The sequence below is a fragment of the Gymnogyps californianus genome, chromosome 14, assembly GCF_018139145.2.
Source record: "Gymnogyps californianus isolate 813 chromosome 14, ASM1813914v2, whole genome shotgun sequence".
In the NCBI taxonomy this organism is placed as follows: Eukaryota; Metazoa; Chordata; class Aves; order Accipitriformes; family Cathartidae; genus Gymnogyps; species Gymnogyps californianus.
In genome coordinates, this window is record NC_059484.1 from 17,757,856 (window position 1) to 17,776,231 (window position 18,376).

Below are 18,376 nucleotides of genomic sequence, written 5' to 3' on the forward strand. Positions count from 1 at the left end.
CCTCAGTGACACAGCCACACGCTCCCTACTTCAAAAGCAAGACTATGTTATTTATCGGGCTCCATGTGCAGAGATCCACCGTGATCGATCACAGCGATGGGTACAACTGTACCACAAAGCGCTGTGCCTCAAAAGCTGCTTGTCCCAACCCTGCTGTGCCTGACCCAGCGTCAGCCTGACCTCCTGCATGGTGGCCAGGGCTGCTGTCACCCTCGACAGCCTTGTGCTCCAGCCTGGCATTGCTTTGCCTCACTCGTGGTTTGTCTATGAATGCTAATGGGGTGATATACTGATTAACCAGCGCGTCCAGGGCTTGCCTCCCACGCTGCCGAGCTAGGGAAGCCATTGGCAGGTCAGGGTCACCCCAAAATCACCTGCACGCTGCCCAGCGTGGGGCTGCCTGTTGGGAAAGGGAGCGTGTGCTGGTCTGGCAGCAAACCCGGACTCGGAGTTGAATGGAGCAAGACAGATTGCTTGGCAGCTCCAGCGAGCGGCACATGGCCGTGCCCTGCCACGGACGAGGATGCCATCATGTGGCCAAAGCTTTTTATTCACTTCCCACTTGCTTTTCATGTTTTTATATTAAAAGCTTTCTGCCCTCTGCTCCCTTTCTACACCGGGTAGTCCACAGCTCTCCCTGACAGCTCCTTCTGGCAGGTGTGTGTTACACGAGAGTTTTGTCTGAGTAAATCCTGGTCATTCGTCTCAAAACTGGTTTAATTGGATGGAGAATATCAGGAAAAATCACCATGCAACTCCAGCGTGGGTCTCAGGGCTTTACGCCCGGGGGGGGGGCACTGAACAGATCAAACCTGAGCACCGTGAGGGCAGGATCATTCAGATGCGCAGCTTGTTGCAAACCTCATCAGTTTAATTAATTCATGGTTCATTTTACATAATGCAGGCAGATAAGTAACACCATTTATTTGCACTGAAAAACCAGTCTCCTCGAGCCTTATCACTGGAGACATATAATATTATGCATCTAAAGAACATGTTTTACCTATATGCATTAAAATAGGTAACATGGAAAGGATGAATCCTTAAATGCAGCCAGCAACAAATACTTGTGCGAAGGCTCATCAATTTTATCTATATTGTTTATCAAAAACAGTTTCCCGTGTTCTTGCTAAGCTCAAAGGCACTGTGAGCCTCCTCGCGTGCAAGTCCTGAGATGAAGCAACACCAGCTGTTTCTCCCACTTTTTCAGGCCAGTTTTGGGGGAAGCCACAATTCTGTTCTTAATTCGGGCCTCAGTGAAGAGGAGCCCAAGGTTGGGGACCCCATTTCTGAGTACTGCTCCAGACCTGAGTTTTTAGGCACTTTCTGCTGAGGTCTTCAAGTCTTGTCACCAATTCCTCCATTCATCCAGGGAAGAGGACATAGGAGTTTCTCTTTCCTTCTCCTCCTTTTATGGAGGAAAGCTGGCCGGCTGCTCCAAGTTGTCTTCAGAAACCTTTATTAAGAGCATCTGCTAAAGCTGCCATTGCTGGGCTTTTTCTCCAGAGCTCTTCTTCTCCAGAGGAAGGCGGGGAGGAACCATACATTTCCCAGAGGACAGTTTTGTCCCAGACTGTTCCGCTGTGCTGCATGTCCCTCTGCATGCGAGGCTGTTACCCCTCAGCCTCTCCTGCCAGTGTCACCAGAGTCCTCTTGTCCCAGCACAGCTGGTTCTTCTTGGGTTTTGGCATCAGAAGCTCCATGCTTAGAAAATAAAGCATGGAGATATTTAACAGCATAAACAGAAATAATCATGATGTAAAAGATCTTGGAATAATTGAAAGGCAGAGGTAGACCAAAGAGAGACCTGGGTCTGCCCCAGTTGTCTCAGTGGGATTGCAGCAAAGAGCTGGAGGTCTGAAGCTGGCCCGTGTATTTTAGAGAATAGTTTGGGATAAACTCTGCATCCCTTAAAGAGACTTCCTTCAGTGATGGTCTCTCAAGGCTGCAAAATGATGTCTGCAGGATTTGGCAGTTGGCGAGCTGGACTGTCATGTCAGGGAGGTCAGAAGGTCTAACGAGATACCTCTAGCAGGTCCCTGGAGGGCTACACAAGGCGAGTTAGGTAACTTAATAGGCAGCCATCTATATGAAATGCAGACTTGTTTTATTGTTTTCTGAAGAAAATTGCAGCTTAGTCTCTGAATTTAACATACTCCTGTTTCCCAATTTAATTTATACCTTGGGTAACAAGCTGAAGTTGTTGAAGCCCTTTGCAATTTTCATGATAATGTGTTAAATTGTGGCAAACCGGAGAGTTCTGTGATGTAAAACATGAGTATGCATTCGTACAGGTGGAGTCATCCATTTCTTTGATCCCGAAAGCAAGCTAGGATTTGGTGGGAATCCAGACCTCCCTATACAAAAAGCACCTGTGCGTTCACCACACCTCCTCCTTTCCTTGTTCACAACAAAGACGAGCATTCTACACAGTGTTGTACAAAAGACGCTCCCTCAGATGGTGTCGGGTGGGCTGGCTTTGGGTATATCATCTCACTCGTGTGGGTGAGGGAAGTAAGTTGTTCTCTCAGCTCAGTGGGAAAAATGTCATCGGTGAAAAAGCCCAACACCACCATGGGAATTATTAAGGTGCTCTTAGACAACAGAGTGAAAGATTGGATAAGAAAATGGTCTTTGGATTTGATTGAGCTGATGCAGTTTTCAGAGTCCTCCAGAGACTAAGTCCATGGCAGAAGGGAAAACAGATGCTGTAGGTGCAGGACGGGAGTCTTCGGTCAGAGCAGCTGAGCCCTCACCAACACCACACTGCTGATTTGGCTCAGGAAAGTAGGAGACTTCCAGGTCTTCATGGCAACACTTCTGAAATAAGAAAGAAGGAGCTTTATGAAGTACTGCAGAAAACAGCAAAGACTGCCAAGAATTATCTTGAGTATTTAACTGCTAAAAAAGTTTCTTTAATCAGATATTTTTAATGCTGCTCCTTTATGCAACCCTAGGTTTATGAGGGAAAGAGTAAAACTGTAAGTTGATAGTCAAGACACTTTGAAAGAGCTTAATTTCAGGTCTTTGTGGATGGATCAAGGGAGGAAAGGATACTGTGCAGGGATTTTAGTGACAATGATATTTCAAAACTTATAAAATGTTAGAGAATATTCTCCTTTCAAATTTTCTTTTCTGATTCATACTACTCAAAACAGTCACAACGATCAGAACAGATTGCAGTGAAATTCCAGGCGATCTGGAATGAAACCGAAATCCATCGGCACATCTATTGTCTGCTCCAAATCCCACAGATCCAAATTTGAAAAGTGTTTGACTATTCAGATGTAGGTACCCATGTAAGTTACCTGACTTTCAGAGGATCTAGACAATTGCAACTCCATTTGATTCAAAGATTAATTCTCTAATTTTAATAAAGCTAGAGGGTCTTTATGCGCTGACCTGGAAGTTAAGGATTGGTCTCAGTTTGGTCTCTTTTCATTGCTTTGAGGGAAAGTTCATAGCCAAGAAACATGGCTGAACTCATTGGGAATCCTCGCACTGCATTGACCGTGATGCCCCTAAAAAAGACCTGTTGGGGATGGAGAAAGGTTAGAGCATAGGAACATACTGGCTATTTGAAGAAGAAGAAAACATTGAATGAAGTCATGGTGGGATTCTGAAGAACCAAATCTTGGTTTGCTCAGAAAATACGCTCTCACTGCCAGTCTTTGCTGAAGTCTGCACCGGAGAATGGAAACGCAATGGCAAAAGTCACTGGTTTGGTATCATTGTGCTCCATGCTCCCTATGGACCCCGGTCTGTATCTGCCAGCAAGAGCTACAAGAGGTAAAGGGTAAAAAAAATGGCCTCATGCCACTGGTGTAGAGCAGAAAGCAAGAAACCTAAAACGTCTTCCAGTGTTGTCCTACCTAGCTACAGTCTCTCCTTCCCCTTGCGGGGGATAAGCATGCGGGGATCATGCAAACCCCAGGGTACAACCAGAAGGCTGTTGCTTTCGTGTAGCAAATGCTCTGACTCCCAGGGCTGGGTCTCTGGGCACAGAAGACGTTTGGGAAGCAGAGAGGGAGCGGTGTGGCTGCGAGCCAGCCCAGCCGATGCGGGCACTGTGCCACGCGGACTATTTTGCAGGTTTCACCTTTGAGCATAAAAAGAATTTCTCAATCAACAGAAAACTAGATTTACTCCGTACTTTGCTGAGAACTAGCTCTCGCCTCCGGCTTTGGGAAAAATATTCGATAGAAGCTGATATTTTCACATGTGGGTTCCTAAGGTCAAGCTTTGGCGCCCACACGTATCCCAGCGTTTTCTTTCATTAAGGTAATAAATATCCATAGCCAGGCTTCCTCATTCTGCTCAATATATATTTTTTGAAAAGATGCTGGCACTTACAAGAGTGAAGGACCCTGCGGCTTTTAAGTGCTTGAACAGTAAAGTGCTTTCTGGAAAGTGGAGAGGGGCCCTTGTCGCTCCTCGCTCCTGGCATTGGCTTGTCTCCCATTGAAAACCCCCCTCGCTACAAACACTGTTGCCTGGTATGTGCAAGAGTGTGCACAAACTACTGACTCTGGGGTGAGCCTATTTACAAAATGATGGTTGCAGGGAGTGTCACTGCTGGCCTGTTTCTCACAAAATCACTCCGTTAACCACCCAGGCTAATCGCTGTGGTCACTAATCTAAACACCAGAAGTTCAGAATAGACGTGAAAAGTAACATCAGCAAAGCAAGCCCCCTTCCAGGCTTTACAAAGGCAAAGCTCCCACGGCTACTGTAAGAAAGCATGGAAGATCTCAGCTCCAAAACCAACAGCCCATAGATTTCAGTGTCTAACCAGTAGTTCCCCTGAAATACTGAGCTCTGCTAAACACCACCATATCTTGTATCCAGGAAATCCAGTGCATGGTGCTGCCTTGTACGAGACAGAATCAAAATATGTTCACATAGTTTAGGATGGAGTTTGCAACGTGAAATTACAATATTGGGGTATTTAGGATATTACTTGATTTATTGGGGTGTTTTATTTTGTTAGGAAAGATAGAATTTTCTGGGAGGAAATTCAAATTTGTGCAGTATCCATAAAGTAACACGAGAGAGCCAAGTTAAATAATAATGAGGATTTATGAAGAAAAGCACAGAGGCATAAATTTTTCTCATCGGAATGAACACACCTGACTATGGAGAAAGAAGAGGGCTATAGTTACATTTTTTTGTGTACATCAGGCAATTATTTTCTGCACTGCGAATGCTGTTCCTTTGTCCCAGAATGAAAACATCCAGACCTGGGCTTGCCATTTATCAGTTCTTTGTCTCCCAACATATAAAAAGACTTCCCTTATGAGAGAAGGATCCAGTCTTATCATCAACTATTACTCAATCTTACTGCCAGCTTTGGTCCGGGTGCCAGGCATGATAACAGAAAAACTGCAAGCAGCTCGGACCTCAAACAAAAAAACCTAAGTGCCTGAATTAGTTGTTAATATTCAGGCAGGACAAGGAGGGTAGGGGGTGAGGATGAGGATGGAGAGAGAAGGGAAAACACATGGGAATTCCCTTTTCAGCCAACCCTATGTTTTACTGTGAAACCGCATGCCAAACTGAACGCGCAGGGCAGGGAGCCTGCGTAGAGCCTGGGGCACCCTGACCCTCCTCTGACCGTCCGAGCACGGTCTTTAGCATCTCTCCAGGTGCCTGTGCTTTCCATGACCATGACTTCCTTCACTCAATGGCAAAAAACGAACCAGACTGCAGGCTCCTGTGACGGCTGGCATCACATAGTGGCATGTTGGCAAATATTTAAATCACACTGACTTGTGATTTTCCAGGTTATTTTTCTTTTTGTAACTTTTCGCTTTTCCCTCAGAATGTGAAAATTAACACTTTGGAGTTAAGAGCCCACATGATGTTTTGATGACAACTTAAATACAGATTTATTTCAATATCAGAAGACGTTGCTTCTCATAACCATGCATTGGCAATGCAGTAAAGCTGCAAACCTTGGTTCTCTGCCATTCACATTTAACTGAGGCAAAGTTTGCAGGTAGAACAAACATCTTTTATTACACTAATAGACAAAGTCAGAAAAAGGAGATAAGGTTTTTGTGGCCCACAGCCCTTCTTCACGTTTGAAACCAAAGCAATTCTGATTTAAGAATATTTTCAATCATCAACTCTATCTCGGTGCAAAATGAGGGTGGGCAGTGCAAAACGCAGCATCAGTTCCACCAAAGCATTGCCCAGGGCAACCAAACACACCCGGTGTGCCAGCGCGGTCCCACTGGAATCAGTTCCTATTGACTTCGGTGTCAACGGGAAACGTTTGACCTCTGCATTTTGTAGAAGCAATCACAGAGGCAAGAGTTTCTACCTCTGATTGATGATAAGTCAAATCATACTCACAATTAAATACACTGACATGAAGTGTTATTTTAAGTTAATGACACCAGCGGACTGTGACCCGCAGTCATTCATTTTTTCATTGCTGTTAGGTGCATTATTACTCTCACTATTATGATTTAGAAAGAATCTGCACTATAATTACCTACTGTCATTATTATAAGTTAGCAGTAACTGGCTTTAGCTGTCTCACAACCCTGCAGATAGGTTTGTAACAGCCATTGTATTTCCCAGTTGAAAAATTAAATGCCTGATGCCCAGATTTTACTTCAAATATCACTTACTTTTAAGCCCTCGTTCTGGTAGCTCTGCAAGATACAGTCAAGGGTCCCTTTGTATTTGTTTAAATAAACTCCATCTGCCTGAAGTCGACTTTTCACAACATCCATTGGAGTAGCAGTCCCCCAGGAAATGGCTCCTAGAAAAATGCAGAAGTATTTGAACAATTTCTTCTCATATTGCCTTGGCCGCAGGTCAGTGAACTCAGAAATTCACCTCTCATCTATCACATCATATTCATGGGATTTTCGTTTCAGGGCTTTCACCCTGCTCGGGCACAGGAACGGTATTTCTGGGAGCAAAGTTCCCTGTTTCTGGAAGAAGCATTGAGATTTTGGGGGTTACGCTGGTAATCAAATGCAGGCAGCCCAGGAGGTGCTCCCCCAGGTCCAAATACATCTTCTGCCGTGCTTCTGATAGAGCATGGATGTGTCCTGGTTTCGGCTGAGACAGAGTTAACTCTCTTCTTAGTCGCTGGTGCAGTGCTGTGTTTTGGATTTAGTGTGAGAATACTGTTGATAACACGCTGATGTTTTAGTTGTTGCTAAGTAGCGCTTATCTTAAGCCAAGGACTTTTCAGTTTCCCATGCTCTGCCAGCAAGCAGGTGTGCAAGAAGCTGGGAGGGAGCAGAGCCGGGGCAGCTGACCTGAACTAGCCAAAGGGATATTCCATACCATGGAACATCATGCCCAGTATATAAACTGGGCGGAGTTGGCTGAGAGGCGCGGATCACGGCTCTGGCATCGGTCAGCGGGTGGTGAGCAATTGCATTGTGCATCACTGGGGTTTTTTTCCTCCCTCCCCGCCCTTTTTTTGTTATATTCCTTTTCATTACTATTATTATTATATTTCATTATTATTATTGTTAGGATTGTATTTTACTTTAGTTATTAAACTGTTCTTATCTCAACCCACGAGTTCTGCCTTCTTTCCCAATTCTCCTCCCCATCCCACCGGGAGCAGGGAGTGGGAAGTGAGGGAGCGGCTGCGTGCTGCTTGGCTGCTGACTGGGGTTAAACCACGACACGTGGGAAGAGCCTGAGCTGCAGGGAGCTGCCGCTTGGGGCGATTTCAGAAAAACTCCAGTCCTCAGATAATACTGTTGAAAAGCAAAGTTTGAGCTGAGAATACAAATAAGAGGCAGGTCCATCTCTTGCAACCAGGATTAGGCTCCGTGCAGCTGAGATACATTGCCATTCCTATAAAGAAACCGTCTATTTACATTGATTAGCCTGCAGCTGAGTGGGATGTTTTGCCTCTCTGAAAAGGTCAGCGTGCGACCGCAATACATGGCCCAGTTGGACAGATGAGTTTGTTTGGACCTACGTGAGTGTTGGGGCATACTAGAGAAGCTGTCCAGGCGGGCCAGGGCTCTGTTTATTTGCAGGAGAAACGGAGAGGGCATTTTGTAATCATTACCTGAGCTAAGGATCGACTTGCGTTTAGGGGTCTGCAATTTAGAAATGGCCAAGAAACGGGGAGTGGGTGTAGGGGTGACCTTACACATGTAAGCATGGTGGGGGGCACATATGCCAGTCTTACTGGCAGGTGTACACAGGAAAAAAAGAAGATCAATAACAGTCAACTCTGCTTCTGCTGCATATAGGTAGGGTGCACACCCTCCTGGTGGGCAGCCAACAGGTTGAAGTCCTCTTCTGGAGGCATCTTGGCTGCCGTGTATCACTGGCAATGTGATACGCAGGGTGCCGTGAGACATCCAGGGAGATGAAGGTGCTGGCTGTTTTCCTTCTCGCTGACATTGAGCCCGATGAAGGTCTGATAACACAACTTCCATAAAGTTTGGCAAGTCATAAAGCGCAGCCGTGGTGCCAGGGGACCTGGCCCTGGGGGAGGAAGGTGATTCAGTCCCATATCCTCTCCTGATGACCAGGAGGATGCGGTGGCCCCTGAGCCACCCCCGTAATCTGCCCTGGGAACCTTCCTGTCCTTGTTTTGCCAGTGTTGTGGGAAAAAAAGGTGCTTACCTGCTACACCCCCTGCCAGCCAGATGGAGGCGGGATTAGGGGAAATGTTTCCATCAGGGGTAATCCAGCCACAGAAGAATGTGTAAGGGATGAAATAGAGGCAGTACCCAGGAACATCCCTCAGCAGCATTGCTCCCGCGCCTCGGTATATTCCTGCTATCCCCTCTTTCTGTAGGACTGTCCTAAAGCAGTGAATTGGGCCTCGGTACACAGGAGATCCAGGAACTGTGGGCTCTAGTTTAATGTTTGCTGCAAAAAAAGATACAACTGTTATAATAGATATATGGCTACAGAACTCCTCTCGAAAGCCCACCGCCATCGAACAGAAAGCACTGCCATCCATTTTCTTTTGCTGGGATCAATATGTAGTGTGGAAAGAAAAGTTTTAAGAAAGAGGACTTAGGTCCATTTTTAAAAGACGTTTAGATACTTCAGGGCAGATTTTTCTTAGATGCATTGCATGCCTCCCAATAGGTACGTGCCCAGTGAGATTTCCAAATGAGTTTAAGGTTATGTGCCCAATTTTCATGGATTTTAACCACACCTGGTGCCAAGCTGCACCTTTGAAAGCCTTGACATCTTCAGAGTCTGGCCCTTCCCATGTAGACCAAGTTGCTTTTGCAAAGGGCATTAGGTTCCTAAGCTGCAGGGAGGCTTTTAAAAATGGACATCATATTATTTTATCAAAGCAATACAAAAATGTCAATATTTCACAGTTAAACACCACAACTGTAATCACGAGAAAGGTGTTGAACTGCTGAAATCCAAGCTGTTCGGCTCTGAAGCTGCGCCGTCTCTTCCCTCGGCTGTGCATGTGCTCCGGTGGGGTTTGCTCCGCGCTGGCAGCCTGCGATGAAATTCAGCCGCCGTCTCGAGCAGAAGCAGCTCCTTCTGCTTGCAGCTTCTGGAGAGGCTACAGCTGCCCGCTGCCATCCTGCCCGCGTCCCCTGTACCTGGAACCTTGCCCCGAATAAGCCAGCGGTTTTCAAATGTACATGTGAAATTTTTGCTTTTGAACAGAGGAGGGTGGAATAGCAGAGAGAAGTTTATGGGCAAATATATGTGGGACTGAGAGTGTGCAACAGGAGATGGGGAGCTGGCATTACCACTGGCAGCCGTGGTGCTGCTGGCAGGATCTCCAGGGGACCCGACAGCCCGGGGACTCGCTGTTCCTGCCCCGTGGCCGTGTGGGGAAGGCGGCTCCCGTGGCTCCCACGGCTCCTGGTCCTGAGCAGACCTGCCCCTGTGTTCGTTATAGGTCCCAATCAGCTGGAAATGCCAGCAGAGATCTGATCAACGTCGTTGATAAAAACCCTCCCCTTGAGCTGAGCAGGATGGGGTCCATCCTGAGGCAGAAGGAAGCATTTTTAGTTCAACTGTGGTGGCACAAGGCAGCAAAGAGCTGGGCCTTGAAGCAAAGTTGTCCTAAAGCTCTTGGTAAACACCGAGGACTGGCAGAGAAAGGAAAAAGAAACTCTTGCTTCCTACCTTTGATGTACGGCTGCGTTTGCATCTGTAGCCTTATTTTTACCAGGTCCACAGGAGAGCCGATGCTCACAGAGACAAACCCTGCCACCATGCTGGCCAGAGCCACGTCGGCGAGCGCCGGCGTGCGAGATGGGTCGCCGTGGCGGAGCTGGCTGAGGAGCCGTTGCGTGTTGCTGAAGACGCCGAACACCACGGAGCTGTAGACGGCGATGCTGGCCAGCGGGAAGGACATGCCTTTGAAGAAGCCGGCCACCTACCCGGGCAAGGGAGCAGGAGTTAAGAGAGCGAACGGGACCGAGCAGCGTAAACCCCAACTTGTCTATCAGGCCAGAAATGCAAATCCAAGTACCAGATGTCTCCTGGAACCAACCGTTCGCACATGCTGAGCAAATGAAAATTAATTCATACTGCTGAAGACTTTTAAAGATTGTGCAGAATACAGGATATGCTGAAAGCACAGGAACCCACGTAAAAGTCCCTCTTACGGCCAGCTTCTGTTCTGGCATCACCAAAGGCAGCAAAATACCTCCGGTAGAGCTTTGCCAGGAGGTACAGACAAAAGAACCACTGTGGATGTAACACCCTGACCCGTGCAGAGACATGGGCAGTGTCATTTATCACTCCATGCCAGGGATCTGTTTTTTCCCTATAGGAGTAACCAAGAGAGTTACCTTAGAGTTATGCAGGAGAAGGCTGTAGGGATTTGCACGCTCAATTGCACCAACTTTATTGGTCTTCATATAACTGCTGGTGTCAACAGTGATTTTGTACAATTGCTTTATGTATTTATCTATCTATTTGCATTTTCTACCAGCACATTTTAAGTAAGATAAAGTACTTACAGACTCATTTCTGTACACAGTGAGAACACAGTTGAGTGTATTTCCATACCCTTGTCCAGCTTGCAAACGAGTCTGCAAAATACATTCATGAAATGCAATTAAAATCCCATGCTTCCAGCCCAGTGAAAGCTCATGCTATGTAAACAATGAGTACTTTGCTTTGAGAGCAAATCCTTCCTTAGTTGTAAAGAAAATAGAGCAATAAAATAAGATATATATGCATCCATCCCCCTTGAACTTTGCCAGAAGCAGGGCTAAACAGGACCTCAGAGGTCTGAAGCTTTCTGCAACATCTGGAATCGATGACTGTCAAATTGCTCTCGAGTCCAGACCAGCTACCCTGGCCCGGCACAGCGTCACAGCAGACTGCTGGTGTGCAGTGTTGTCATTGGGAAGTTCATGATTTATGTGGAAATTGGAGAGTGATGTGGTCTCCTCCGTCTGGGGACTCTCAGGGGAGGTTGGGATGCGTTGCTGAAGGATGGAGAGGAGAGTTCCCCTGGGAGGCTTCCGGGGCCCTTCTGATCCAAGGTGGATTTTAAGACATAGAAATACTAAATGGAGCCAAAATAATTCAGCTCCATCTCAGAAATTCTCCACGCTTCACTCAGAAATACATTTTTACATCATTTCCAACAAAGACGTTTTGTTTCTGGAAAGCAATGGTTATACGCCTTCCAAAAAATGCCTACAACAGCTGTAAGAAATGGCGTGTAAGTCACGACAAAGTCTGTATGATTCAACATACTTTCCCCTTCTTACATATATATATATACACATACCCACACAAATATTTAGATCATCTTTCATTCAAGCTGCTCACAAGTTTGCACTAAAAACATCCTAACAAGGGATGCATTTTTGGGGCTGAGAGTTGCGCGAGGAAATGGAAACGCTGTTCGCTTTGCAGGACCTGGGACTTCAGCAACTCATCTTGGCTGAGGCCAGAGCTCATTTTTTATAGGAAGACACTCACACGTGCTCTATTGGGAATTTTTTTAGGGAATGGGGACAGCATTTCTGGTCATATCCATCAGCATTGCTGCTAGCAGGAAAGACAAAACGAAACCTGGAGGGACAGTGCCAACCTGTGCTGGAGGGACAGTGCCCAGTCCCCTCCGGTGACTCAGCCCCGACTTACACCAGGGTGAAGCAGGAATTTATTTGGGAATTTAAAGCCCAAAGGAGTTTGTGTCCTCCAGAGTTCGTGCCTGGGGAGAGCTTTTGGGCAGCAAATAGCAGGTTGAATGACACAATCATTTGGCCCAGAGCCCTGCAAGAGGCTGGCTGGTGCGGTGCCGTGGTGGGACCCTGGCCGGGGAGCAGGAGGGACTGAAGCCCGGGCTCACCCCTCGCCCCGGAGCTGCTCTGTGCAGCCATCTGCACGCACTGAGCACTGCCGCTCTGGTCCACGCCTGGCCAGAGGCCATGGAGAAGGCGACAGCAAAAGCAGAATATTTACTGAGCCCTTATAAACAAGCTGGTACGTGGAGATGCTGGCCGCGGCTCATGCAGCACACATTGTGCAACGCAGGCAGGCCCGGGCCGTGGGTGCAGACCAGTGCACACCATGACTCACGCCGGGGGTAATGCGGCCAGCGGGGACCGGCGGGGAGGCTGGCTGCACCCCGAGCAGCCCAGGACAGGGCGACCGCGGTGCACAGCCCTGCATTCCCTCCTGGCTTCATTTGCACACTTAGCCCAGACATTTCCATTTTGCCTCCATGGGCTTGTTTTTTTTTCTTTTACACAGTAACCAGGTATTTAGAGGTTCAAGTTAATAAATTTTTTGAGTAACTGAGGCAACTGAGTGTCCTCACAAACTGCTCCTCGCACACCTGCCCCTTAGCTAAGATGTTAACAGCCGGCACTGAAATCCTTGCTGGCATCTCTGTCAAAGTCAGCTGATACCAGTATGTTATTCCTCAGGAAAATTCTCCTTTTTGTTACGTTTTGATTGGATAGGGCTCTTGGGTGACACTCACAAACTGAAGAAAGTTCTGGGGAAATTGAATGCAATGTGGAGGATGAGAAGTCAGTAAAACTATTTAGAGTTTTGCAAGGCCGTGGCAAAAACAGCTGCTTGGGTTTGATGGAAGCTGCGACGCTGGGAAGGAGCCAGCTGAAGGAAGAGGCCTGCTTGATGGGAACCGTGGTGTGGATATCACATACCCCATCCAACCTTTCATTCAGTCCTGTCACCTCCTCCAGGTGGGGAAGGACTCCCCGTCCCCCGGAGGCTGCGAATGCCGCTGAGCTGCCCCTTTGCTGGCTTAGTGCTGTGTAAAAACTCTCCTTTCCGCTTCCCTTCCCCTAAATTTGGAAAGATAACAAGTCTGCCTACTTGGTATTCCCAGGCAATGTCCAAAGCCAAGGGCAACAGAGGGGTCAGCCTGACAGTTGTCTTTATAAGCACTGAAGGATGGGCTGGCTCTTTCTTGGCATCCAGAAACTCGATGCTTCCCAGCAGGATCCTCTCTTAGTTGTTGCCAAACTCCCCCAAACCTGGCAATGATGCCCTGATGGCCAGCCTGAGATGGGGATTGCCTTGGCAACCCTGGGCAGAGCCTGCCTGCGCTGCCCGTGCCCTGGCCCTGCCCATCGCTGGGATGGTGTGGGCAGCCTTGCAGCTCCTCCTGCGTGGGGTCTGCACCCATCTTTGTGCGGCGATGCTCCTGCGGCTGATATCACCTTAGCAGCTCAGAAAGGATAGGGCTGGCAGGCCATCTCCTGATCCCAGGAGAGCTGGCTGCATGCAGGGGGATGGCTGTGATGGCTGGGGAAAGGATGTGGTGTGGGCCGCGCTGGACCCTGCCTCCTCCCCATCGCCCTCCGAGGGTCTCTAAGGAGCAAACAGGACCGCTGGCTCTTGGGTTTGCCACATCTGACAGCCCTGCCTGGTGCCAGCAACAAGGCTTGAACCCGATCAGTGCACATGGGCAGAGCAGTTGAAGCAATGAAAGCTGGCCAGAGATGCCTATCACACTGTACAAAACCAGAAAGAAACAGGATCTTCCTCTATATCTCTGCATCAATAGGGATGGTCAACTTGGTTGGGTCAGGCTGTGCATGGGCTTGTCTGCATCATGCTAGCAAATATCTTCTTATGTCTCTAAATCCTTCCCTCTGAGGAATAATTGTCTTGCAGGAATAGTAAATACTGCATCTCATAGCCCTGGGATAAAATTTCAGCACTCTGCCCTTCCAGCATTGCCAACACTAGGAAAACACATAAAAATGTGCCTGCAGCAAAACAAATATAGCTCCCCCGTTGCCCTTTGAATACTTGTCTGTGGCAAAGTTCAATAAAACATTGGCAGAACTGTTCGGTAAACCACACATTAAGTAAGGCCAGGTTTAATTTTCAGCATTTATCCTCACCAGAGGAATTGGCACGTATCAGCCAGTTCTTTTAGTTTCTCATTCAAAATGAGCACTGGAGAGGAAGAAAGTCTATGAAAACATTTCTACCCTGGCTAAATTCCCCCTCTGGGTGATGGGGGAAGTGAAGGTCTTTTGAAGCATCATCTAGAGAGAGGCCACCTCCCCGTCGGTGGGGTTTTGGGTGGTGAGAACGTGAGAGCACGGTTCAAAGTGTTTTACCTTGATCGTGTCCAGGGGGTGGCCCACAACCACGCTGGCGGCTCCTGGGGATTGAAAGCAAAGTATTACACAAAACATTGAAGAAGCGTTTGTGACGGGACAGGAAACGATGGGTTTATAGGGGAGGAGGAGAGATTTCCAGAGGAACAGTTGTGCTGGGCCAAGCCAGAGCAATGCCCAGCGCAGCACGCTTTTCTCTGACAACAGGTAGAAGCTGGGCAGAAACACTTGCACATCTTTCCTTGAATACTCTCCTGGACTCCATCAACTTTACATCTCAAAGGTATCTGAGCAAGAGGAGGAGGTGTTGTATTTGTACGTTCTGTCCATGAACAACCCCTCTTCCACTCTTGTAAGCTCATGCAAATTTTTAGCCTCAAAATGGTGAGATTCAGGTTAGACACAAGGAAATGCTTTCTCCTGGTTCAGATAGCGATGCCCTAGAGCTGACTGCTGATGGGAACTGTGAACCTCCATTCTTTGCCGTTTTAAGAGAAGTTTATAGAGATACCTGTCAGGGATGATTCAGATAAAGAGGATCCTGCTCTGTATCAATCTCCACAGTCCCATCCAGCCTCATTCCCCATGGTTGTCTGGGAGAAACTGGCCCATTCCCCCTTACCATCCTGCCCACCTACCCACGCCGCTCACTGCCAGGAGCCCCTGTGGCAGGGCAGAGCACGGCTTGGTTTCCACCTTCTCCAGGAAGACGGAGCAACCCACGTGCCGTGGCCAGGATACGGTTTTGTGTGCTTGTTGCAAACAACGCCGACAGTTTTTAGGGTGTTTGTGGAGATGGTGGGTAATTTGTGCTGCTTCCCCATCTGCAAGCCTCCGTGCAAACTGGTGTCCCCAAGTGCTTTAGAGACTACATGAAATTTCTCACTTGTAGTGGGTTAAGACTGAAAAGAGCATCATGTCCTTGGTCAACACATTATGACTTTACTCAAAAATGTATTATAAAACGTCCCCTCTCCTCCTGGACCTTAACCTGAGACCACCTGTGGTCTAGTGCTATGCATGAAAACGGGCCGCTGCCACCGTCACTGAGCGCTGGTGGCTGTTCACCCCCCTGGATACCCTGTCCCACTCCCGGGGGTGTGCGGCAATAGCACAGGGTCAGTGGGGCAGAGGGAGCGCTTGCGTGCTGCACAGCCTCCGCAGGCTGCAAAGATCCAAAAATCGGCTGCTCGCGTAACCTTTTGGCAGAGGTTCTGGGGTTTTTACAGTCAACTAACCTATTAACCTCATCTGGCCGGCCAGGATCCATGAGCCATCTCACATCCCCTTCCTGAGCCTGGCGTGAGCCGTAGCCTGGGCAGAGCTCTGGTCTGCGGCGGTCGGTGCTGCAATTGCCCCTCTGCCCTGCCGCTCCTGCAGCCCATCCCGCGAGCGGGGCAGCTTAGCTGTGCCACCCTATCAACTGTTAATCCCAGTGGGAACTGTCAGTTCTGTAAGACATACTACATTACTGGCGCCTCTACAGTTCCTCGCATTTCCTTCTCTATCTGGTATCTATTTTCCCGGTGTCTGCAATCAGCATTTTCAGCGGACCGGATCAATACCCCTCTCTGCCAGCATCCCCGGCCTGGCCGTCAGCCTGTTTGCCGTGTCGGGATCGCGGGGTCAAAGCCAGGCCGTGCCTCTCCCGGGGGTGTGTGCGGCTGGGGGACCCCGGGTTGGCTGCTGCGAGCCCCGGCTGCTCCCCTCCGAGCCCGGCGGTGCTTCCAGCCATGAGAGCAAGGAAGGCAGAGCCGGCGGGGGCTGGGGGCGTGCGGGGTGGCTCTGGCAGACGCCCCCCCCCCCACCTCCCTGGGCGCACAGCACCATCACACCTACCGATACTTAAATTTTAAGTATCCCGCCCGTGGAAATTGGATGAAACCGCACTTCTGAGCCAAAGCAAAGCAAAGCAAAGCAAACCGCGCATCCGCTGGTACGAGCACGCCGGTGGGAGGCACAGAACGTAGGTGACACGGAGGATTCTATTCCCACGCACGTTCCTGTCCCCCCCGCCTCGCTGCCCTCCCCTCCCGAGCCCCCGGCACCACTTACCGCCCACCCAGCCCGCCGCGAAGTCCTGCAACTGGAGGCTGCCCATGCTGCGCCGCCGAGCCCGGCCCGCCGGCGGGGCAGGGGGTCCCCGCGGGGCAGGGGGTCCCCGCCGGGCAGGGGGTCCCCACTGAGCAGGGGGTCTTCGCCGGGCAGGGGGTCCCCGCCGGGCAGGGGGTCTCTCCAGGCAGGGGGTTCCACCGGGCAGGGGGTCCCCGGCGGGCAGGGGGTCTCTCCAGGCAGGGGGTCCCCACCGGGCCGTGCTCCCCGCGGCAGCCCTGCCGCCCAGTGTCTCCCAGCCGGAGTGACATCACGCACTGGGGCTTAAAGGCGCCGCACAGGGGCGGGCGGCGGGGAGACACCCGCCCGGGCTGGGGTGGGGAGGGTCTCGGTCAGGCGTGGGAGGTGACGGTGGGGGCAGCGCGGGTGTTTCTCGTGGGACTGCTGCTGCCGGCTGTCAGGTACCCGGGGTCAGACCAGGCTCCTCTTTACGCTGGGGCTGGTCGCACCGAGGAGTGGGAAAAGCAGCGTCGCCCCTTCGGCCAGGTGACAGGGACGGGGGGGGGTCTGTATGAAGGGGAAAACCAGGGATTTGGGGGGAAGTGTGCTATAAACTCGTAAATTAAAGATGTAAGTCCAGAGATAAAGAGGATAACTCACACAGCCTTACTCAACTGAAAAACATCTCCGTTCGCTTCGTTGAAATCACACTGCCTCATCTTTTCAGGAGATGATACCCCCAATTTCTGTATTATCTTTTCAGGAGGTATCCCCAATTTCTGTATTTTGGCAAGCAATGAGCAATTGCTGTCTACCCCCTTCCTTCTCCATAGCATTCACGATCTTCTTATACCTCTATTACCTGCTTCTCCCTCAGTCCTCTTTCCCAGAGTCAAGAGCCCAGCTCTGTTTAGTTCCCCTTTCATGCAAGATGCTCCTTTTCACTTTCCTCAGTCTTTTTTTTTTTAAGTCTTTGAACTGAGCAGCCAGAACCACAAGTGATAGGAACGAACCAGGCACTCAGCAGCATAAAGATATTTTTCTGTTTTGATCTCAAACCCTTTTCTGGCAATTCCTAACATGCCTTTCTGATTGACGCTGAAGACTGGACTCTTTCTCGCATGGTAAATACCTGATTTTGAGCCCAGCCTGGCTGTTGTGCCTCCTGTGTGGCACTTTCAGTTAGTAAATCTAATGTCTTACGCCTGAATAGCACCCAGCCACTCAATAGCAGACATCCTTCTGGTCCTTAACCAGGTCACCGATATCCTTGTGCTCACCGACTCCATCACAAAAGTCCTCTTGGACTTCAGGGGCATGACTTTTCTCCGCAAAATATGCGTTGGCCCTTCGCCACCGTAGGTATGTATCTGTCTCATCTGGCTGTGATTTACTACAGCCCAAAGCAAATTTTGTTCTACAGAGGTCAGATTTCTGCAGACAGCAGTTCCTTGGATCAGTTTTGGAGGCTTTCTAAAAAGATTGGTATCAGGTTTGCTGCATTGCCTTCCTGGAATACCAGGTTGGGTTTTGTTGAAATGTATTTTGTCTACATATTCTGGTAACTACAGAAAATGTTGATAGTTCATAAACAAGAAATCTTGAATGCCAAAGTACTGGCTGAAAATATAAATATTTAAAATTTTTGCTTAAATAATTAGTATTTTAATTTCCATTGATAAATGAATATTTTCCACAAAAAGACCTTAAAACAATGTCCCCTTATGTGCATGCACATATACACAAGAAACCTTATCACCGAGTTGGCTGAA

At 48.9% G+C, this 18,376-nt stretch overlaps 1 protein-coding gene across 2 annotated transcripts; it reads right to left on the reverse strand.

Annotated features, from left to right (window-relative positions):
* Positions 1-859: 859 nt before the first annotated feature.
* SLC25A48 (solute carrier family 25 member 48) lies at positions 860-16,812 on the reverse strand. Of its 2 annotated transcripts, XM_050905589.1 has the most exons (8): positions 16,608-16,812; positions 14,553-14,596; positions 10,950-11,021; positions 10,108-10,360; positions 8,620-8,868; positions 6,639-6,772; positions 3,403-3,532; positions 2,762-2,820 (listed from the first exon to the last, which is right to left on the reverse strand). In XM_050905589.1, the coding sequence occupies exons 1-7, from the start codon at positions 16,651-16,653 to the stop codon at positions 3,410-3,412; spliced, it is 921 nt and encodes a 306-aa protein (XP_050761546.1). In that variant the 5' UTR covers positions 16,654-16,812; the 3' UTR covers positions 2,762-2,820; positions 3,403-3,409. The 2 variants fall into 2 exon arrangements, with proteins under 2 accessions (XP_050761545.1, XP_050761546.1); XM_050905588.1 differs by lacking the exon at positions 3,403-3,532 and having other exon boundaries at positions 860-2,817.
* Between the last annotated feature and the right edge of the window lie 1,564 nt (positions 16,813-18,376).